Source organism: Elgaria multicarinata, chromosome 1 (genome assembly GCF_023053635.1).
Source record: "Elgaria multicarinata webbii isolate HBS135686 ecotype San Diego chromosome 1, rElgMul1.1.pri, whole genome shotgun sequence".
In the NCBI taxonomy this organism is placed as follows: Eukaryota; Metazoa; Chordata; class Lepidosauria; order Squamata; family Anguidae; genus Elgaria; species Elgaria multicarinata.
The window spans coordinates 163,635,550-163,659,768 of record NC_086171.1 but is presented as its reverse complement, the minus strand read 5'-3'; the positions used below and the strand labels follow the sequence as shown (position 1 = coordinate 163,659,768).

Below are 24,219 nucleotides of genomic sequence, written 5' to 3'. Positions count from 1 at the left end.
ACACATTTTAGGCCCATCAGGTATCATGGTAAAAGGAATTCATAGTCCACAACTCAGATGAAACACCAGTACTAGAACTCTTGTTTTCCAACACACAAGAACACTCCGTCATTGAAGCCAAAACGAAAACTTGCATCTAATTGTAATTATGCTGTATGTATCCCATTTTCAGAAAGTTGCCTTTTGTTATTTGGAAGGGAAAATAAACTGTTAGAATAGCAAAAGCACCACTGAACAGAAGTTTCATTTACAGGGCATCATCCAGATACTCTTAAACAGGGGACATATTCAGTCGTCCTTGATCTGAATGCCAAGTCTTGAATACGGGGAATATTTGAATGGTGTATGCAACCAACTTACCATTTCAGTCTTGCTGCAACTATGTGTAGTTAAGTGTCTTAATATTTCATGGGAAAAGCCAAAGTAAGAAGGGAGAGGCAGAAACGGAACAAAGACCTTTCCAGGCAAAGCAAAGCAAGGCACATGTGCAGTTATGATTACTCAGTTGTTATAAGGGATCCAGACATCTCAAGACAGTGTTGCTGCAATGAGGAAATAGCTGTGGGGAGGGAATTATATTTCCCCAGCACTCAAAATGCAGCATTTTGTTGCTGAGAAAAAGAAGTACAGTTCCCAAAACAACACACCCCTTCCTCAGCAGCCTGAAGTTAAAGCTTAACTCCCAAATCCATTTTGTGTAGATAGACTTTCCACTCTTAGTGCTTAGACTAGTGCTAGTACAGCATAAGAAAAAAAAAACGTGGAGGGTTAAGGGAGGGTTTGAGGTGTTTTAAATTGCCCTACAACAGGGGGGGGATCTACACTACTGCTTTAAAGCGCTTTATAACAGTTTTGACAACTGTTGGGGCCCAGAACACACTCCGTATACAGGTTTCAAAAAGTTTTCAAAGTGCTTTAAAGAGCTTTAAAAGCAGTAGTGTAGATCCCCCCCGCTTTTAAGATGTCCACTTGTAGGGCAATTCAAACCCCATCTCAAAATCAAAATCAAATCAAATGAAGAATCCAACCTTAAAACTGGACAGTGTTGGATTTGGCTGTCACATCCTAACAACTTGTGGCCCTGCAAATGTTTTTGTCAATAACTCCCATAAGCTCTAGTCAGCATAACCAATGTTGAGGCATGGTGGAAGCTATAAAGCTAAAACATCTGGAAGGCCACAAAATGACAACCCCTGCACTAAGCAATCCTGAGCAAATCAGTCTCTCTCAGCCTCCATCCCCCAATATATAAAATCAAAATAGCGCTCTTCCTCAGAATTTACAAACAGGAAACACATTGCATTTGCATGCGAGAAATGCAGACACACATGTCAACTATGACTCTCACATGAAACAGCTGCCACAAAATAGGCACTCAAACACAGGCTGCCTTACCTGTTGAAGCATAATTGCTTGCTGCTGCTGCAGCAGGGCTTGGAGTTGGGGAGGAGACAGGATCTGTTGCATCTGCTGTGGGGTGATCATTTGAGGAGACATCATGGCCACAGACACTGGAACCTGCACAGAAAAAAATGCAGTGCATAGTAGGCACAATGAGTAGGAAACCCGGGAGGAGAGAAAAAAAGACTACAACTTGCATATGGATTTGAATGTCTCTTTCTTCCTCTGCCATGTGGGCGAGAGGGAGACACAAGTGTTGTCTTCACAGGCTGTGAGGCCTGAAGGGTTTAAGTATACTGAATAAGCAGAACAAAGACTGCCCCTTGCCCCACCAACACCTCCACTCTAAAAACTTCACAACGACATGTTCTCAGCATTGAGATAAACTGGTCTGTCCAACCCTAAACTTCTAACCAAGTCAGACCAAACACAATGAGCCAAGCCTGGGATAGAAGTAGATGACAACATCACAGATGGAAACTAGCAGTGGAAACCCAATGTTTTGCTGCTCCAATTTGCAGAGGAAATTTAACATGCAGATTTTAAGTCCCCCCTCCCCCTCCCCCACCCAGCCAGTCCTGAAGCTGGGGAGTAGATCACATTCAAAGAATTTGAAAAAGAAGAAAATGTTATTTTCATGGATAGGTAACCTTGTACTATATGTGGATATGCACTTATCCTTTACAAAAGATACATCTGTACACATATCTAATGCAGCAGCATTGGTTGCAATTCTAAGGCCTGGGTTTGGCTTTTCCATTGCAGCTTGAAATGCTAGAAAATCTTGCAAAACAGAGATTGTGGCTGATAACAGACGTCGTTATAGTTGGCAGTGACTGCTTCAAAATACCATTTCCATGCCTTTGCCTATAGGCTGCAAAGCACTTATCCTGACAGGCGTTACTAAGGCCAGAAAATGAGACCATGTCCTGCATTGCTATCAAAATAAAGCAAACACAGCTTCAGAACTGGGTCACCATAACTCATGGTGTCTTATAAGTGGGTCAGAAGTTACACATGAACTTCAATGAATGTGTATCCCTATTGGGGAGAGAAGCCAGGGATGATTCACATAACCACTTTGTGGCTGACCACTATTTCCGCTCTGTTCACTGTGAACTATGTTTCCAGTCAACAGGCCATCTGAATATCTTGTCACAAGCCATACATTTCTATGTAACTATTTAACCTACATTTGCAATGTTTGAAGTGGCATTCACAATTGTACTTCTGCTCATAGCAAACAATTCATTCAATCTGTTCACCATGAGATGGAGAGGGCAGCGGGAATGCATGTCAACTGTGAGCAGAGCAGTCCTGAATACAGACTGAGATGCACTTATTAGCCACTTTCCCTTAAAAAAACCAATTAAGTGGGGGAGCACTTCGCAAGTGAGATGGCTAAAGAAAACACAGTACTGAACACACTGTTACAGATACAGTCCAATTATGCGGATTCTAGAAAATGTTTGATCAGAAAATTTTGTGGAAAGCTTTTTGCTGCCCTAAAAGTATGTTTTTTAAAAGTATGTTGTGTTAACTTTATATGCTGTATAGATATCTGAAAGATTTTTTCTCTCCAAGTGTCAGAATTAGCTGAACTGAATTATTTGATTAGAAAAAAAGATTGAACTAAGTGCACTTAGTCTGGTTTAAATAGTTATCTTCAAACGAATTCAAAGTCTTACTTGGAAATTATTTTTCATTCAAATACTTATAAATACTTTAGAACATGACAACTCAGTAGCATACACTTTCCTTGCATTAGATTTTAAGGGGGGGAGGAACAGGGAACTCAACAGTTAACATGCTAACCTTAACATGCCTAAAGAGCTATGCACGTAAATATATGTTATTCCTAAGGATAGTTACTTAAAAAAAGATTAGCTACAGCTTTGATTTTTAGATCTGAGTGTTGCCCACTTTGACTTATATTGTTTGTTTATTATGTTACCAATTCATTTTATGGAACAATGCATTCTAGAACTGGAAATTCTTCCACGGAAGAATAATGGAATTATTGCAAGATCACTGATGCAGTAGCTCTTGGGAGAACTCCATCTCCCATGGTTCACCAGCGTCAGGCTTGATGTTCTATACAACAGTGTGCCAGCCCAGGAAGCCAGGGCAGGGGAAAATCTTCCTCCTTCCCTCCCGCTGTGTACCACCACTGCTCCTGCTACTAGTCCAGATAAGGCCTTAAGGAGAAGGGTGAATTGGGGATCAGGGAGGGTGGGGTTATTCCCCCCTCCCTCCCCCCAGATATAACGCTGTTTATTTCCAAGTCAATCCAAAAGGAGTGGGGCCAATTTCATTACTCTGCACCTGTAAACAAATACAAAAGATAATGCAACATACTATATAGAGTAGAATTATGTTAATATAATGCAATACAATATAATAAATAATATATAATAATAATGGTGTAACTGTCATATCTCTCCCTACTTCAAATCACTCAATAAGGAACTTTGTGTTCTAGTTATGTGAAGATGCTAAAGGATCATAATGATTCTCAGCATTCTAACAACAAAGTCTGTAATCACAGAAGTTCTTGTGGCTTCATACCATTTGCATTTGTAGTTCCCTAATATCTCTGCTTACTCAATTTAAATAACTCCTGGAGATATTCTTAATGCACACCTTTTCCAAGCCATACTAAAAATGGAAAGCACAGGAAGTCAGAAGAAGCGTGATGAAAAATCCACAAACCACACAAAGTGATCTACAGACCACAAACAACTATTCTAGCTATTCTCTTATAGCTCAGGAGTAAATTCAGTGTAGATGCAGGCTGTTAAATCAGAGTAATGGATTTAAAACTTTTAAAACATTTATACCTGGGCTTTCCACATCTGCTCAAGGTAGCTCACAACATATAAAATAACAATACACTAAAAATCAAATCTAAAAGACTGAGCAGCATAATTTTTCCTCCTTATACTCTAGACCATGTCACAATCCTTCCTCCTGTTATTCAAAGCTTTTACATAATTGCCTGGAATACAGGAGAGCGAAAAGCACAACCATGGTTTCTGGGAAAAGCTATTCCACAGAACTAGGGCTCTTCTCGGTACTGCAGATAACCTCACCTCCAGTACAGACAAGCCTTTCTGAGATAAGTGAATCGCAGGCTGTAAAGGGCTTAAAGATCAATATCAGTCTCTCGAATTGGACCTGGAAACTCACTGGCAGCTAGTGCAATTGCCACAGGATTGATTATAGCTGCTCTTGCCTACCTATACACACCAACACTTGGGCTAAAGCATTCCACACTCGTTAACAGCTTCCAAACAGCCTAAAAGGGCATTTCCATGCAGAACATATTATAGTTGTCAAACTGAGAATACAAAGCCATGAATAACTGTTACAAGGTTCTTACTATTTGTGAATAGGTATAGCTAGTGGTTTAGAAGTAACTGATGGAAGGCAGTCTGGCTATTGCCGTTACCTGTGTATTCAAGCAGAAGTAACCAAACCAGGAACAGCCAGGGGGCATACCTTCTCCAAAAGTCCCACAGGATCACAAGCAAGTCTGACACTCCCAAGACATCAGGCCTCCCAACCTGGATCACTTTAGTCTTGTCTGGATTAAAACTCAGCTTCTTCACTCTCATCCATCTGCCCACAGCCTCCAGGCACTATTTCAGGACAGAAACTATCACTTCTGGGTTCTTAGATAATAAAATCTTATTGATGACACCCCCCTAAAGTTCCTGGCACTTCTGCCCTGCAGAATTCTGTCATTTCAGCTTGATGCTTCAGTGGCTACTAGTGGCTACTAGTTTGATGTCTCTATACTACCTCCAGTATCAGAAGCAGTAAGCCTACGTACACCAGTTGCTGGGGAACATTCGTGGGAGGGTGCTGTTGCATTCAAATCCTGCTTGTGGGTTCAACAGCTCGTCGGCCACTGTGTGAACAGAATGCTGGACTAGATGGACCCTTGGTCTGATCTAGCATGGCTCTTCTTAGGTAAGTGCAAAAAAGATACCTTGCATGTGGGCTTCCTCGTGCCTTTCCTAGATGAAATGTGCTTCCCAATCTACCCTGTAATTTCTTTGGTCTACCAAGCTCACTGGGAATCATCTAGATCTCCATGGGGGAGGGGGATAAGGTTGACCAATTAGTGTGAGCACAACCACTACTCCACTATTAAGTGGGAAGGCAGAGAGAAGATTCCACCCAGAATCCTTCCTTCTGTACTTCTTTTGCCTATAATATCTCCATACATAAGAAAAGTGGTGTGGAGGGAAATTCACCCAGGCAGGAGTCATCTGGATGGTTTAGTAATCCCACAAAATGGGGACAAAATGATTGACCACACTTAAATTGCAGAGCAGCTTTCAAAGTGAAATTCCTGGGGAAGAGCATACAGGTGCTAAGAAATATCTGTTTCCAAACTACTCACTCCTTGGGGGTTAGGTGCACATTTTGAGTAGAGTGGTATATTAACTATTACTATAATCGCAATAGTATTATTATTATTATTATTATTATTATTATTATTATTATTATTATTATTATTATTATTATTATTATTTATATAGTAGTAACAATACCAGCAATAAAAAATACATTGCATAACAAAATTATATTCCAGAGCACACTATATTCTCAAATATTTGCGCATTTCCAACAATAAAAAGCACTTCTGCAAAAAAATTTTAAGAAGCACGAAAAACAGGAGTATAGTCACATGCAAAAATTGTAAAATGTTTTTGGGGAAGCTGTGATCATCTGTATGTACATGCAATGGAATTTGCATCAGAAGCAGTAAATCCGCTAGGGAAGTACTGAGATCGTTAGATGGCAAAGCTGTAAAAGGAACACTGAAGTAGATGAGGAAGTTTTAAAATGAATAAATAAATCCATTCAGCTTCTTTGCATCATCTTTAACTGCAAAGAACATCTGAAAAATAACCACATCTGAAATACTGATCTTCCTGATAGCAGAGCAGAACAACTTTGTCAACTAAGGTGACAAACCAATGCAGTTTTAGAACCAATTGATGAAATTAAGTAGTAACAAGTCACCGGGACAATGAAGCCTCCGTGTTCAGTAGCAGTATTCTTCCAATTACCAGGTCTGGGGACAAGCATCATGCTCTGTATTTGAATTTTCCAGGGGTGCCTGGTCTGATCCAGCAGGATAATTTCTACAAATGGGTTGAAGGGGAAGAAAAGCAGTTTAGGGTTTATGGGGAATCCAGTGGTGTTTTGGTGTTGCAGAGATGAGTGCACATGTTTGCAGGGATAACTGAAGGACCATCTCCAAACCCCACTAGGTTTGGTATATGCATATGTGTGTGGTGGTTTTGGTGTATGGGTGAGGCAATGGTGTGTGTGTGTGTATTTGTGTTTGTATTTGTGTTTGTCATGAAGCCTCCACCGAATGCTGAACATGAATTCTGAAGTCTCGTGTCCCAAGACCTGGTTTAGATAATTAGCATAGGGGAACAAATGTCTGAGGGCTGCACAGTCTTTAAATTGTCTAAGATGCCCCCATTTTCAGGGATAATAATACTGGTTTCTAGGAATGATTCCTACACATATACCTGAGAAGTTTTGAAAAATATACAGCTTTCGCACTTGGCAATTCCCTACCCCCTCAGGGAAATAAACTTTCCAAGAGCTTTCCTGTCTGCAAAGAAACACCCAAATCCTCCAATACAGAGATACTTGCTTCTAGAGAATGAGGCTCCCTTGAAAGAGTAGAAAGGACTGTTAAGTGTTGGAAGATTAGGGACCCTAGGGCTAGAAAGTGTAGGGAGGAACTGAAACAATATCTGTGAAGAATGGACATTGGCTTCTAAGAGTAAGGCCTTTATCCTGGATGCCATGTGATTAGAGAATGAACTCCGAGTTGAAATTAGGGGGTTGTTCCTCTCCCTACCTTCAGTTAAGGGTTGACATTATCTGTTTCCCTTGGTACTTAACTCTTAATTTCTGGCATTGAACTGCTTTTAGAAAAGTGTTTGAGATGCTTTGTAAGTCACTGTGAGCAAAGGAAAAATGGAATATGAATGACTTAAAGAGGGAATGCAAGTGATTACTCCATTTCAACCATGCCTTTCTCTAAGCAGAAATAGATGATTTGCACTCTATTGGACTGCTGTGAAGAACAAACCTACTGTGTCTACACTAGAAAACACTCACATTTGGAGTACAAATGTGACCCAAAGCTGACCCCCTCCTCCCACAAACACACCAAAAATGGCTAATGCAATCTCCATCTCATCAGGGAGGAAACAACTTCATTCCCTGAGAAAGTGAGTACTTCACTGAAGATCTTGCAATGAACATTGTCTTCTTCCCTCCACTGAATTTACTCAGGAGGAAGGATACAGCTTGGCATGTGAAGCAGATCAAACCTATGATCAGCCCAACAAGTGTGACAACCCAGAGGACTCTTACTTTTAATACTTCTTGAATCATAGGGAATTCCACCAGAGAATGTCTACTCCATTCTGTCCCCTGGTTCAAGCAAGCAGGAGCTTGCTGACCTCTGGGGCATGTTACAAGGCCTTTCTGTTTACTCAGCTTGCTGGCTTGAGGGAGGTGCCCAAAATTTCATTTGTCATTCCAGAAGTCACTCCAAGTTAACTTCTGAAGTTATTTATTAACTGCCGTGGGCTTGCTCCAAGAGTGCTGAAGAGGCAACAGTCAATCAGAATCAGTCAATGAATCAAAGCTATGGGACCCTTGGTCCATCCTGACAAAATCCAGACTGCTTAACCTTCCTCACCTTGGAAGGAGATCATAGTCTAACAGTACAGGCAATTGCAAAGATGTTCTAACATTCACATATATGTAATATATATAGTCTTGGATGATACAGATTTTCTAGACCCATATCAAACCGGCTTTAGGGCAGGATACAGAATTGAGACCGCTATGGTCGCCTTAGTGGACGATCTCCGCATGAGTATTGACAGGGGGAGCATGTCCCTGCTGGTACTTTTGGACCTTTCAGCGGCTTTCGATACCATCGACCATGGTATCCTTCTGGAACACCTGAGGGGTTTGGGAATTGGGGGCACTGTGCTCCGGTGGTTCCGGTCGTACCTCTCAGGTAGATTCCAGATGGTGATGCTGGTAGATAGTTGCTCCTCAAAAAAGGAGCTGTTGTATGGCGTACCAAAAGGTGCCATCCTATCCTCAATGCTGTTTAACATCTACATGAAACCGCTGGGAGAGATTATCCAGAGGCATGGGGCGGGGTGCTATCAATATGCTGATGACATCCAAATATATTTCTCTACGACTTCAATAACAGCATCAGCTAAGGATAGTGTGTCTCCTCTGAATGAATGCTTGGAGGTGGTAATGGGCTGGATGAGGAAAAACAAACTGAAGCTGAATCCAGACAAAACAGAGGTGCTTGCTGTCAAGGGCTCTGACCTAGGTTTGGAGGTGTGTCAACCAGTTCTGGATGGGGCTACACTCCCCCTGAAAGACTGTGTTCGCAGTTTGGGGGCGCTCCTGGATCCGTCGCTCCAAATGATAGCCCAGATAGATGCGACGGCCAGGAGTGCCTACTATCAGCTTCAGCTGATATGCCAGCTGTACCCCTTCTTAGAGTCAGAAGACCTAAAGACAGTAGTGCACATGCTGGTAACCTCAAGGCTTGACTTCTGCAATGCACTCTACATAGGGCTACCATTGTACCTTGTTCGGAAACTTCAACTAGTTCAAAATATGGCAGCCAGGTTGGTCACCAGTACATCTAGGGGTGAGCATATTACCCCAACATTAAAATCACTCCACTGGCTGCCAATTAGTTTCCGGGCGAAGTACAAAGTGTTGGTTATTGCCTTTAAAGCCCTAAATGGTTTGGGTCCAGGTTACCTGCAGGATCGCCTTCTCCCATATAGTCCGCCCCGCACACTCAGGTCTTCTGGGGTGAACTTACTTGAGTCAGCTAAAACTAGGCTGACATCAGTTTCCCAGAGGACCTTTTCTTCTGTCAACCCCAGATTGTGGAATGGCCGGCCGGAGGAGATTCGTAAAATTAACTCTCTGTCTGATTTTAAGGCAGCTTTAAAGACTAGCCTTTTCCGGCAGGCCTATCTAGATCCATGTTAAATCAAGAATTTTTAAGATGTATTGATTCCTGTTCTAATGTTGTTCCCCGCCTCGATCCAAAGGGAGAGGCGGGTAAGAATTATTATTATTATTATTATTATTATTATTATTTATTTGGTCTTGTACAAGAAGCTTCTACAAAGTTGAATATATATGAGTGGCAGGGTTATAGTTCAGTAGGAGAGCACATGCTCTGCAAGCAGAAGATTCCAGATTCAATCCCAGGCATCTCCAGCGACAGCCAATAAAGAATCCTGCCTGAAATGCTGGAGAACTACTGCCAATTGGTGAACACAATACTGGGCTAGAAGGACCAATAGTATGACTCTGTATAAGGCAGCTTCTTGTGTTCTTATTGGGGCAGCAGTCCTTGGTGTTGTACTCCACTGAATTATAGTGGAATAATATAAAGCCTTGTTATCACAGGAAAAACCGTGGCCTCTGAAACCTGTATTTGGTTGATGTACACTACTGCTAGTTATTTTGTGCTTTGTCCATCCAACAGAATGGGTGTTCCAACATGTAAGAAGCAATGAAAATCAACAGAGAACCTCAGGCAGCAGCACCAGGAGAATGAGAAAGAATGGAGTTGATGCCCACTCACTAGGAGACAAGCATCACGCTAATTTCCCTTTGCTGTTCATCAGCCTGCAATGTGCTCTGAATGAGAGCCTGTAATTAATTGCTCATCTGCATCCCCCATCTGAACTCCCTCCCCACCAACCCCCACCACTACACCGTGCATCCAGCTTGATACACGTTGGCTGGCATTTTCAAAATCGGAGGCATTCTAATTACCGGAGAGTTATAACACCTTCCATTTCGCGCCCGTCGGACTGACACCCTGTCAAGAGCAAAGAGACTTGCCAGAGGTTTTGACAACACTAATTGCCCCTATAATCTAAAAACACAAAGGAGAGGCGATTAGTCGTGAGGGCCGCAGCTCTCGATCCGACATGAGGTTTTCACAACGTTACAAGAAAACAAAAGCGGCGCCTTTTAGAGTGTGATGGCTGCTAACAAAGCAGAATTATATTTTCATACAAACCTTTGTCTACATCAAATAGCTTTCCCCTTTCTCTTAAAATGCTACGCTGACACCAAGAATGGTGGGGGCTCCTTAGGAAGAGGAGCAGGAAGGAAGATAGAGGTATATGCATGAGCTATGGTTCTTACAAGATGGAACATCCTTAGGATTCATAGGCAGCTAGATTTCTTATTCTCTAGTTTATAATGGGATGGTGAGAAAGGGAAAGTCAATCATCATTCCTCCATCAGCACTTCCAGGGCTGGGTTCTACCTCAGGAGAGTAGCTGCACCTCATTATAGAAAACACTTGCCCTCATCAGGTGCAGGGCATCAGCCTTAGGCCAAAAACCTGCAAAGCCTTAGGCCAAAAACATGCAGATTGGTAATTGACACAACCATAGCTTACTGACAGTCGCTTGGATTGCTTTCTCCATTGCAGCACCTACCATGTGGAATGCTCTTTCCATCGTGATCAGGTGGACTTCTAATATGGAATGTCTCCACCGACATCTAATGCCATATTTGTTTTTCTGTGTGTTTTCCTGACCACTAGCATTGCCAGCTACCTTGATGATTTTAATAAGGTATTTTATTCTTTTATTACTATTTATTGTTTTATTGATTGATTTTGTTGTCTTTATTATGGTTTAACCTTGTGAACTGCTTTTTTTTTAAAAATGAAACCAGTATATATATTTTTCTGAAATAAATAACCAAAGATGCAGAACTGTGTCTAGTATTCATAGGGACTTGGATAAAAAACTAAAGCTTCAAACCTTCCTTTTCTGCACAGGAAGTTACATACAGCATGCACTCATGGTCTATATTACATGGGGGAATAGGGATCTTTTTGGCAGGTGCTAATGGCCATCAATATAGCAGATCTGCGCTGTCACAGTGGCTTTTAAAGTAAGAAATGGTTGATAAAAATGAGTGGGAGCTTTGAAATTGGTGGTCAGGCTTAGAGGTCTCTTCTCCTGCAGAATACTTCATTGGGATGTTCTGCCTCCTCTCTTAGAGTTCATCTATATTGTCAGGCATTTAAAACAGGTTCACTGCTCAACACGTTTATAGTGCATCTTGGGCAAGTTGAGCACTTTTCCCAGCAACAAAGTTTTTACAATATGCTTGGTAATCAAGTTGAGTGTTAAATAGTGTCTCTTAAGAAAGTCTAGCTCAAGAATGGGAAAACTGATCTGTGAAATTGGCCGATTTCATACAGTCAGCTGGGTATAAAATTTGAACTTGACTAAAACGAAAAGGTATGATAATGAAATGTCCTGGTAATAGAAACAATGCAGACTTAAAATCTGTTGAATCATTTTGACTCCCCTGGACATGTTAAGGGCTACATTCTGTGGGGCACAATAATAATAATAATAATAATAATAATAATAATAATAATAATTTTAATTTTTTCTTACCCGCCTCTCCCTTTGGATGGAGGAAGGGAACAACATTAGTACAGGAATCAACACATCTTAAAAATTCTTGATTTTACATTGATCTGGGTAGGTCTGCTGGAAAAGGCTAGTCTTCAAAGCTGCCTTAAAATCAGACAGAGAGTTAATTTTACGAATCTCCTCCGGCCGGCCATTCCACAATTTGGGGGCGACAGAAGAAAAGGTCCTCTAGAAGATTCAATGCAATTTTGGAAACTAGAATAAGATCCCGAGGGTGGGGGGCACTTATTAATGTGAGTTAGTTAGTTTTACTCTGTACAGCACCATGTACATTGATGGTGCTATATAAATAAATAATAATAATAATAAAGTAGAATATATAGCTAAGAAATAAGAGGAATGTTATGTTATGTATGTATATTATTTATCATGTGTTGTTAAATAATAATAATAATAATAATAATAATAATAATAATAATAATTTTTAAAAAGGGAAAAAAAGAAAAGGTCCTCTGGGAAACTGATGTCAGCCTAGTCTTGGCTGACTGAAGTAAGTGCTCCCCAGAGGACCTGAGTGTGCGGGGCGGACTGTATGGGATAAAGCGATCCCGCAGGTAACCTGGACCCAAACCATTTAGAGCTTTAAACGTAATGACCAACACTTTGTACTTTGCCTGGAAACTAATTGGCAGCCAGTGGAGTGATTTTAATGTTGGGGTAATATGCTCACCCCTAGATGTACCGGTGACCAACCTGGCTGCCATATTTTGAACTAGTTGAAGTTTCCGAACAAGGTACAATGGTAGCCCTATGTAGAGTGCATTGCAGAAGTCAAGCCTTGAGGTTACCAGCGTGTGCACAACCGTCTTCAGTTCTTCTGACTCTAGGAAGGGGCGCAGCTGGCGTATCAGCTGAATTTGACACTTTGAGCACTCCACAGGTGCTACGGACCACCATATAAATAAATAATAATAAAATAATAATAATTTTACTCCCCCGCCCCAAATAAAATACATTTCCCATTGCCAGCTACACCAGGGGCCATGTGTGGCCCACAGCCCACTGGTTGCCAACCCTTGCTCTAGGAAAAGAACAAAACTCCCCAAACTTTAGCCAAGCTAGGTTGAAAATACTTTATATTCTTTTGCATAAGCTTTCGAATTCTTGATGAAAATTATATGAGCAGCAAGAATTAAAGCCAAGCGAAGTTATAAGGACTTTTGCTTCATCCTGTTCATTCAGCACGTGGGACATCACAAGTCCAACAAGATAGAAAAAATAAAGGATGTTAGCATGAGTTCAGGTGAAAACGAAAGTTAAACTTCCATAGACGCCTCAACTGACTACTTGTTCCAGGCCTGCTTTTTGATTTCACAAGAACTATAGGCTCTTCACCACTCTCTAAAGCTTAACACTCCCAATGACAACAACAGATGCATTGTGCATGCAGACAGAGAGGCTGAATTTCTCTCTCCAAGAATGGTTTGTGGGTGTGCGTGTGTCATAGCTGGCATCTGGCAGACAGTGAGCTAAGGCAGGCAATGACTCACTTGTTGGCCTGGTGCCATTCCACAAAACTGCTTACTAACAGCTCTGTAGTCTCCTAACAAAGCTTTGACAATGCATCTGAATGGAGATGCTTTTCCAGGAGGCTTTAGCTAGAATATCATCATACCTGAATTAAAGGTGAAGTGCAAAAAGTCTGTGGGTGGGAAATAAGCTTCCAATTAAAGGAATGAAGCATCCCAGTGAAAACTCAGTAAAATTATGAGATCTGCACAGATTCTTAAGACCAAACTGCTGTACTGAAGGAGGTGGGGGTGGGGGGGAACAAAACCTCTCCTGATGCCTAGAAGGGAATGTTCTATCTATATTAATTCATTAATGAATCATACCACCATGCAGCCTGCAGCTGAATGCCCTTGCTAGATGAAATCCCTACTGCTCAAAGCTGGGTAAAATGCCCCCAGACTAAAAAAAAGTACACAGTATTCCGCAAGGTAGAGGCTGATTGCATACCTAGTATATCAATTTGTCTTTAAGGAACAAAAGGGAAAAGAGACATATGACTGAATGAGCATGGTCAGAATACCGAATGCTGCTGCTGACATTTTGGTTTGATGTAAAGATTTGAAATCTTGCTGTTCTGGCTTGTAAAACAACAACAACAACAACTCTTGGTAAAGGTGAAGGAATGGCCACAACTTTGTGAACAGATTTCGATAGAACAGGGAAGCTACAACAAATGCAAGGATGACTGCTGTGGTCAAATGTGAGTTCAGGCATCCAGCTGCTCATTCTGAGCTAAATCGTGTTCCATATGTTGCTCTGGTCCATCAGGTCTCCTGAGAAGCATTCCATCAGGCTGTAGCAGAAGGAAGAGAAGGGGGCAGAGCCACTATTAGGTCTGCTAAGAAGCCAGCTCTATCAGGCTCCATCAATGGTCACCTGGCAGCCACCAATCAGGCTACAGGGAGGCAGAAAGGGAAGATCCAGGGTCACAATCAGCTCTGCTGAGAGATCAGCAACGTTGGGCTCTTCCTCTCCTTGAGGAGCTTTCATTTCTACCTGGTCGTTCTAAGAACTTTGTAACATTAAGAATTGATGCCTACAAGAGAAGATATGGAAGAGCTTTTAAAGGAGAAAAAATTATCTTGGTTAGAGTATAGGCAATTAGAACAGTGGAATAAAAAGTGGATTAGAGAAAACAGAGTTTGTAGAGAAATGACGAAGTTTGAGGAATTAATAATTAAAAAGGAAAAATGTAAAGGAGGAAGTTTAGCATTAAAAGGGTTAATGAGCGAAATATATAAAATATTGCTAGAAAAAGGGCTAATAGATAGTTCAGGAAAAATGGTATGGGAGACAGATTTGAAGGTACAAATAGGGCGACAGAGCTGGGAGGGACTGTGGAAACAAAGAGTGTTGAAAAGTATGTCAGTGAGAATAAAAGAGAATTACTTTAAAATTTTGTGGAGGTGGTACCTAACCCCGATTAGATTGAACAAGATAAATAATCAGCATTCAGCAAATTGTTGGAGAGGTTGTGGGGAAAAAGGAACGTATTTACATATGTGGTGGGAATGCAAATATGTACAAAGATTATGGAAGATGGTGTTTCTTGAAATTGAAGAAATAGTGGGAATGAAAATAGAACAAACACCAAAAATTGCATTACTGTCACTATTTGAAGATTTAAAATGTGGAAAAGAAATTAAAGAATTGATATCGAGTTTGCGGACTGCAGCACGATTGATGGTTGCTAGGAACTGGAAGATTCAGGGGGAATATTCTATTGAAGAATGGTATAAAGAAGTTTGGGATATAGCTATTAATGATAAATTGACTTGTAATATTAAGTGGAGGAAAGGTATAACTAAAATAAATGAGTTTGAAGAAATTTGGAAACAGTTCCTAATATTTGTGTTTTCTAAGGGAAGTGGGAAACCGCCAGCGGAAGAAAGTATGAGATTTTGGAAGCAGGAATAGATCCCGAGGTGGGGGGTGCACTTATATGTTAAGAATGACTATATTTGTTATGATAGGATAGGTTATAGTTAATATTTACTCAATATATATGTATTCAACATTTATTCAAAATGTATGTAGTATGTTGTGCTGTTGTTGTTGTTTTGTACGATGTTTTAATTTGTGGTAAATAAAATAAAATAATAAAAAAAGAATTGATGCCTAAGTTTGCTTCCACCCTCTTTTTTCCTTTTGTGTTGTGTATTTTAGTTTGTAAGCATGGGGGCAGGGATGTCCTTGTTTTTTATTGCTATATAAGCCGCGCTGTGAGCCTTTTTTGGGGTTTAAGAGCAGGGTAAAAGTTCTTTAAATAAATTAATATGTAGTCCTGGACAATAGAAATGCACACATATACACATTTCAGCCAGGCCTTATTTTCTAAACCCATAAAAAGTAAAACAGAGATCTTCCTACCCTACCCTGGGTAATATAGTTTATATCCTATATTTAACCTATACACTTGTTCAGATTCCAATTGAAATCAAGATTTATAAGACATTATTAAGAGTTTCTTGGAAAAACTTTTTCCAAGAAAATTGCCTGAGGTAGAAGCACATGCTTTCACTCAAAATGCAATACACATGCATGAGGTCTCCTACAACCCACACAACTCTAGGATTCTAAGAACGAGGTGATAAGCAATTCCCATGTACTATTCCTGCATGAGAAGCAGCACGTACACAAGAATCTGTTTGATGTTCCATGTTACCCAAACTTTGGCCAATCTAAGGTTGCATCTGCACTTGCTGTTCTTCTTAAGTCAGTACAGAAAAGGATGTGTGCATCAGACCTGCACTTGATTTGCTATTCCCCATCATCCTGGTATAAGCTACCCCTCTGTTATGTACAGAGGCAGGTTTAGACTGAGTATAGTAATGCCTGAAAGTATCTGTTTAAACCAGATCAGATTTCCTGGATTTCAACCACAGAAAGCAAGAGCAAGAAAACTAGAGTATAGCAGATAGAAACACAATCCAGACAGGGAGAGAGTAAGGGAGCCAACAGCAGAAAGACCTACTGGGGGGGAGGGGAATCAACTCCACAGCAGACACATAAGCAGCTCTCTTTTTCCTCGAGTGAGGGAATGTGGAGGGGCTAGTATTGATCTGTCTTCATTACCCATTTCACTCAAGTTCAAATCAACAAAACACACTTTTCCACACCAGTGCCTTCCCTGCCACAGCAGACAAAAGAAAAGCAATTTCCTGCAGTTTGCTCCAAACTTGCTACTCTTTCCTTGAACCATTCTTTCCTCTTCTGTTACACACATGTCTTCAGATGGCAGATTTCCCCTTCAATCTTCCTTCATAAATGGACAAAATCACAAGAAGAAAGGAATCTATTGTATTTTTCTCATGGACAGAAACTTTAAAACTGACTACAATCTTGCAGCAAATTCAATGTCTAATACAGAATCTCTGGAATCCAAAATATTTAATTGTAGGCCTATATATCTACATATATAGATATCTAGCCCATATGGGTGTGAAGAAATTGTAAAAATAACCAGTGTGACATAGCTATTAAGGGTGCCAGCTTAAAGCAGAGTAGTTCTAGGTTCAAATCACCACTTGCTGATGAAGCTTACTGGGTGATTTCTCAGGCCAATCACTCTCCCTCAGCCTAGCCTAGGATATCTAGGGAGGCAGGGTGGGGAGAAGAGCCTTGTAAGTCCTTGGAAGGAATGGAGGGATAAAAAAATGTAACAAACAATATAAACAAATGTATAAATAAAAAGTGACACTGCTTTCACATCTGAAGGCTACTTCACTCAAGATGAAATTGACTTCCGCAGAAAGATTTATTAAGCCACAGAAAGCATACTGGGAACCAGAACACACACACACACACACAAACACACATGAACCTGCCTTTGAAAAAACATTCAGATCCTACAATTGTTTCAAAATTTTAGTATTGGCACCTGCCGCATTGAGCATATGACTCCAATATTGCTTCAGCCCCACTGATTCCCTCTTTGTTTCTGGGTCCCAATTCAAAGTGCTGCTGCAGACCTTTAAAGACATAAATGGACATTCTGAAGTGCCACTTCTTCTCACATTAATCTGCTCATGTACTTGGATCAACATCAGAGCCCCTGTTTTATGACCCCTCTGTTATCTAAGCTGTGGTGGGCGAGCACAAGAGATGGGACCTGTTCACTCATGGCACTCAAACTCTCTTCCAAGGGATGGGGATGGGGCTTTACCTTCCTCACTGCTTGCCTTGTGGCAAGCAATGAAGACCTGGCTTTTTCAGCAGCTGTTTAGTTTATGTTAAACCAATCAATGTATTAGATTGTTTCTTAGAGATTCTATATTCAGCGGCTCTATATTCTTGCTGTGACAATGTTTTTATCCTGCAAGGCAGATTATTCTGATTAATAAATAAAATATGCAATTAAAAAATAATTTGTACACATACTGCCTGTATGCAACTTTGGGAAAATTTGGTATGGGGATTTTGTCTTCTGTGAAGGAGCCATGAAGAGGCTAGATGCAGAAGAACTGAGGAGCTCTGCTTTTGATCAAAGGATGGGACATTTTCTCTCAGCACAGGTCTCAGGCATCTTCCCAGCATAACAGTCTCCTCCCAAGCCTCACCAGAAAAAGGAATAAAACATTAAATTATGAATAAAAAGGGGGCTGAGTAACAACTTGCAACTTCCCTAAAGCAGTTAAGTAACTTCATACAGAATGGCTTAATTTATTTGTTATCACTGCTGAATTTGAGAAACCTATATGCAAAATATTGTCAGGGGTTGGGAAATGCGTTATTTGAGACTCTACACCCCCGTAGCTGACCACTACCAGATCTACACAGAGGCAATGGAAGGTGGCTGCTACTTGATCCACACAGACCAACACCTCAGATAAAAGGGAACTAAAGAGATATGGGGAAGAGAATGTGGACTGAATCTGCTATTTGACAATCTTTCCAATGATTATAAGTCAATGCTTTATGCTCATCTATCCAAACAAGCATAAAGTGACATTTCAGGCCAACTTTAAAGTTATGGGTACATTTTTATCCAAGTTGCTTAGGACAGCACACATGCTTTCTCCCCACCACTGCCATGCATCCTTCCCTCATATTTTATCTTCAACAACTCTTTAAGGTAGGTGAAGCTGAGAAGAGGTGAATGGCTCAATATCACAGACTGAGCTTTATGGATGAACGGGGACTTGAACGTGGGCCTCATTCCTGATGCAAGTCCAATTTTTATAATCCGTTCTTCTAAACAAGATGAATTACTCTCCTATAGGATCATGGCTGATACAGATTTCATTAAATCACTGCAGATGATCAAAACAGGTATAGTATGGTGGTCTCAAGATGAAAATGTTCTGGAGTGACTACTGATCTGAACCTATGACTGTGGCTACTCAGTTGGAAATAGCAGTGACTGTATAAATATTAGGAAATACAAGAAACCAAGGAGTGAGCTGAGGCAGCACATTGCTAAGAATAATATGTCACATATTGGGCAGACTTCAAACTTTGGGGATCTTTGTTTTATACTAGAAATTCCAGATCCACCAGCTGGAGCTGGTGCAAAATACATGCACTTAAAATTATTATTATTATTATTATTATTAATAATAATAATAATAATAATAATAATTTATATAGCACCATCAATGTACATGGTGCTGTACAGAGTAAAACAGTAAATAGCAAGACCCTAAAGAATTCTGAGCCCAGAAATTTGTTTTGAGTACCAGAACCAAAATTCAGTCCTAGTTACCCCAGTCTTTCTTTTGTTGCTGTTATTGTAAAACAATTGCAAGTCAGAAATCCTTACTGATCTACTGTGAACAACCCAGAGATCTACCACTAGATCCTGATCAAGCTTCTGCACAGCCCTGACATAGAAGAACAGATCTTGACATCTTCACTTTGCCAAGAGGTTTCCATGACAGAAGGAAAAAATGGCCTCAATATTTAAGGAAAAGATTGAGCTAATTCAAATTTTAAGCAGCCATATGCACAACACATCTGAATGTCATATTTCACAACCCTGCCATCAAAAATGTAGATGTAAATTAGCAACCATCTTAGCATGGCTGCAAATCATCTGTGGAAAATGATTTAATGTCTATATTTGTTATTATTTATAAATGTCATGGGAAAGTGTTTTAAAATCTACCTCAAAATACAGCTGACAGAGACCAATGTGGACCACACAGACAGGTTAAACTTAGTAAGCTGTTCTACAGGAGACTTCCTGCGCCCTAGGCTTTGCACCAGTACAGAAATCTGCCATCTAAACGTGGCTCCAAAGTCAGATGAATGAATTAGGGTCCAGTCCTGAATCCAGTAAGAGGGCAGAGGCCCCTAAAGTTGGGTGGCAAGCAGCCAATTTAGCTCTGTTTATCAAAATTGCATTGCAAGACCAAATTAGGACACCCAAAAACTTATAGTAATTGCACTTGTTTGACTAAGCTTTCAATTCTGAAGTGGGCAAAATGTTGATATTTGAAATTGTGCCATTCATTAAAATAAATAGTCAAAACAAAGGCATTCTTTAACATTCACAATGTGCATACTAGGGTATAGTCCAGTGGTAACAAAAGCTTAGCTCAACTTCCAACTCTTGCCATAGCACAGTCCATCTTGTGTCTATGTTTGTTTTACAGCCAGTTTTGAGGAAATTTCCCTGCTGCCAACCTCACCTCTCACCCCCAGTTATTGAGAAGGATTTATCCATTCCTTGCCAGTCCAGGAGATGCTAACACTGGACTGCTGTTTTCCTTCCTATACTTAGTTATTCTTTTTTACAGATTCAGCTCCTTATATCCTCCTTGTAAAAGAAAATGTTTCAGTGGGGTTCAGAGGCTACTAGACTGAGGAAAGAACTGTTTTTTGGTTTTTTTTAATGTGGGTTGAGAGCAAGTTTGGTAGACAGCCACTGCAGCCCTGGCAAGCAAGTGGGGAAAAAGTGGAGCATGTGGTTTTGCTTCCCTTAAAGTCAGGGAAGCATTCCTGCTCCACTTGAGCTATACTGTGGCAGAATTTATATGGAAGTGCAAATTCAGATTTCTTTGACACACATTCTACAGTCATGTCTACATACTCTATCACCCAGTCTTGGCCTAGAAACTTTGCTCTATACATTCTTCATTCTCACCAATCTCTTCTCCACCCGCACCCCCGCCTGGAGAAGCCCTCCTGGTCAATCTCATCCACACCATTCCACAGTTAGATAAACTTCCTTTCAAAGAGAGTCTGTTTAATCCTATATCTCCCCTCATTTGGATCCTCCTCCAGTTGTAACGCCGGGGCATGAAGAGGGGAGAGAGGCTGCTGAGTTATGAGCTATTCCTGACTCATGTCTACAACTTTCACAAGTTTTTTTTTTTTGCAATACAAAAGGTGGGGAGAGAGACAGAACGTCAGGCTCTGTTAACTCTGTGAAAGCCAGTGAGACAGAGAGGGGAGACTGGGAAAGGGTGGAGCAGCGCTTGTGAAGGTGGAGGGAGAAAGAGAAAAAAAACCTGAAAAACAAAGTGTAAGAGAGAAAACAGACCATGAATGAGTGAGGGTGAAAGGAAAGATAAACAGAATGAGTCTAGGTTAGAAAGACAGAGGCCTCAGATAGACCTACAGGTCTAGCGCAACGGAGGGGTGAGGATCTCGCAATAATTTTATCACGAGATCTCCCCCTCTGCTTACATGCAGTGCGCGATGGCCTCGGACGAACAAGACATCACGCCTGCCTTTTTTTAAAAAAGGAACAGAAGCAGTGCTCAAAGTTGTTTTTTTTAAAAAAAACATAATTTCCCTGCCCCCCCCCCCATCCCCGAGCACAGAGCTCCTGAGGAGCTCTGCACACCGTGCGCGGTAACCGTGAGGAGCGGGGACAAACTGAGACACTCACCCACACGTTCCGCGGTCTCAAGATCATCCCAAGACTGCAGAAAGAGTGGGCTGAAAGGGTAGGGCCATATCCTGGGGAAAGGGAGGAATCATCCCTCCCTGCTCCCGGCATCCCCTGTGCATCATGTGTACACACAGGGATGATCCCGGGGATCGCCCCAGGATATCGCCCCGTCTAGCTATGGCCACAGCTAAACAACACAAACACACTTCATAATCACAAGTAAAAGAAACAGTAGGGGGAGAAAAACAATAGAAGAAAATTAAGAAAGATGGGTATGCACACACACACACACACACACACACACACACACACACACACACACTCTCTAAAGGGGAGACACTCACAGATTACAGGAATGTGACTTCACCCTTACTGCCTTTGTTCTTTCAAGATATTTTCCATTCAATGACTGCATTTCCTTCCTGAAAATGCTATTGGAAAAAGTCAACTGTTGGCTCAAAAGAAGTTCAGATGAATTATTGCTGTTAATATCAGCAGTAATTTTGCCTTCTTCACTTTCAGTTAAACTCATTAATGGAGATGGTGGCCTGTCTGCTACCTCCATAGAATGGTTACTCCTTTCAGGGCAGACGTGATGGAGGCCTGAGGGAAAGTGGAGGTGGTGGTAGTGGTATAGAAAAGAAAGGAAAATGTTTCAGGGCAGGTCTGGATTCCATCATGTCCCACAAACTCTCTTAAGAGATGGCATTTTTATGATGCATTTTCAAGACTGAAAAAGACCCATTAGGGCATAAAGACAGTCTCCCAGCCAACACAGGATTTTCCCCTATTGCCATCTGCCTTTTCTAAATTTAAAGCATTACAAGTAATGGTCTTCCATAGCCACTGTTCCAATATATGAGGTGATTGACAAAGCTTCCAAAGAATGATGCTGGACATCAGAAAACAAGACAGAGTAACACCCACACACCCATCCCCAGCATTCAAGGCAACACTATCCAGATTCAGTTCTGTAGGCTTAAAGATAGTCAGCCAAGTGAGAAATAAATGGGACAAATCTGGTTGAGGAGAAGACAGCTTATACACTAGAGATCAAGCTACAGGTATGCAGTTCCAAACAAAACAGGGGAAATGAGGAGTAAACAACAAGCTATATAGTCCCCTTGTTTTATTCCAGATGTATTTCAACAGACAGAAAATGAGAACAAACAGTGCTGAGACCATCACATGGATTTGGCTCTCTGGGGCGGTTGGATATGCAAAAGGCAGCCTCCCCCATCTCCATACCCTCTTCCACAGGGTTCCCTCCATTTCCAGCAGACTTTGGAGGCAGTTCAGTCTGATATAGGCGGGATCTTCAGCTCCAGGAGAGCACATACTAATTACTTTCCTTTGTTAATTAAACCCACGTGGCTCTAATAAGGTAACCTGCTGTTCACCGATAAATTTAATTAGCCTGAAGGGAGAGCCCCTCCACACAGCTATTTAAAATTGTCACTTTCCATTCACTTGGGCTTCTCCCCCCCCTTCCTTTCCTGTTCCTCCTTTAGACCTGAATTTATGCTCATTTTGCAACCCTTTTCATGTCCCAAGCCTGCTGCCTTTGCTGGTGTGTACATGTGCAATGACCTCAATCTTGGCAACATCTCTAGGGACATTCAACGCTGAAAGCAGGACACTTTTATAGTTTTGAAGCTAAAGAGCAGGCTTGATGCTTAGGGTGTAACTGATTCAGAATGTAATTAGATGTTACAGGAGGCACAGAGTTGTTATTATTATTATTATTATTATTTATTACATTTATATACCGCCCATAGCCGAAGCTCTCTGGGCGGTTTACAAATTATGTGCTTGTGAAGGCAATCGGTAGGTACGTAGATCTATGAACTAAAAAATTATAGAAAATCTTGATCATAGTTTAGGTCTGACCTCTGAGATGCTATCCATTCACAGCTGGCTCTACCTGCAGGGATTCAAAGTGATGTTCAGAGCTGCTGTTCTTAGTAGTCCAGAGGAGTCAGACGCTTCAGGATGTGATGGTTCCTGCCAGTCCACAAGCTGTGGGTGTGTGGGCTGTGCAGTTCTTTGCATGGATAGTTTCCCCAAACTGAGTACGGCAGTATGCAGCATAAGTTTCCCCCCGCCAGCGGCCATCTTTAATCTCGTGATGGAGGAACTAGACACGCAGCTACCATTTTCAGCAGCAGCAGCAACACATTCGTAACACTTCGCTCGGCCTTAGGCGGCTCTACAACCCTGTCTCTTTCTCACTCTTCCTTGTAATATCTAGATTAACATAATACATCAATGTGATGTCATCATGCTGTTCATTCCCCCTCTTATATCTCATCACTACCTATCATTTCTAGGGAAGGGGCTGTCCGCAACTTGACAACATCATCACACATGTATTAGATGTTCTGAGGAAGAATAGGAGACATGGAACATCAACAGATCTGTGACTCTGCCAACCTCTAGCTCTGTACTCACTATAGCAGCCTTCCACAACCTGGCACCCTCCAGATATTCCAGACCTCATCTCCCATGGACCCCAACCAGCTTGGTCAATGGTCAGGAGTTCTGGGAGTTGCAGTTCAAAACATCTGGAAGTCAACAGCATGGGGAAGGCAGAAGCATGCAGGAGTGTATCCAATATCCTTCAGAATTATGCAGAACCAACAATACTTCTCAGCTCAAGCTCTTAGCGTTATTTTGAGCAAATGCGGGGAAGGTTGACTGAAAGTTTCTAATAGGAAGAAAAGTCTTAGATGCTCAGAAAATTCCACTTTCTAAAAAGCAGCTTTCATTTCAGTCAAGAGCATTTCAGTCAGTTGGTGAAACGTTATTAACTTACATTTCCTAACGACATCTGAGACAAATCAATACATTTATCCTAGTTAGTGTATAACACAAGGCACTCTATTT

At 41.2% G+C, this 24,219-nt stretch overlaps 1 protein-coding gene across 5 annotated transcripts in view; it reads right to left on the bottom strand.

Annotated features, from left to right (window-relative positions):
• Window positions 1-24,219, bottom strand: part of FOXP4 (forkhead box P4) — a 181,564-nt gene that overhangs the window by 66,402 nt on the left and 90,943 nt on the right. For 4 of the 5 annotated variants that reach the window (XM_063141677.1, XM_063141685.1, XM_063141692.1 and 1 more), the window contains exon 4: window positions 1,396-1,518. In XM_063141677.1, coding sequence (XP_062997747.1) covers window positions 1,396-1,518 — 123 coding nt within the window. Of the gene's footprint in view, window positions 1-1,395; window positions 1,519-6,438; window positions 6,483-24,219 lie in introns of those variants that run through there. The other variant, XM_063141706.1, reaches the window with a different exon arrangement.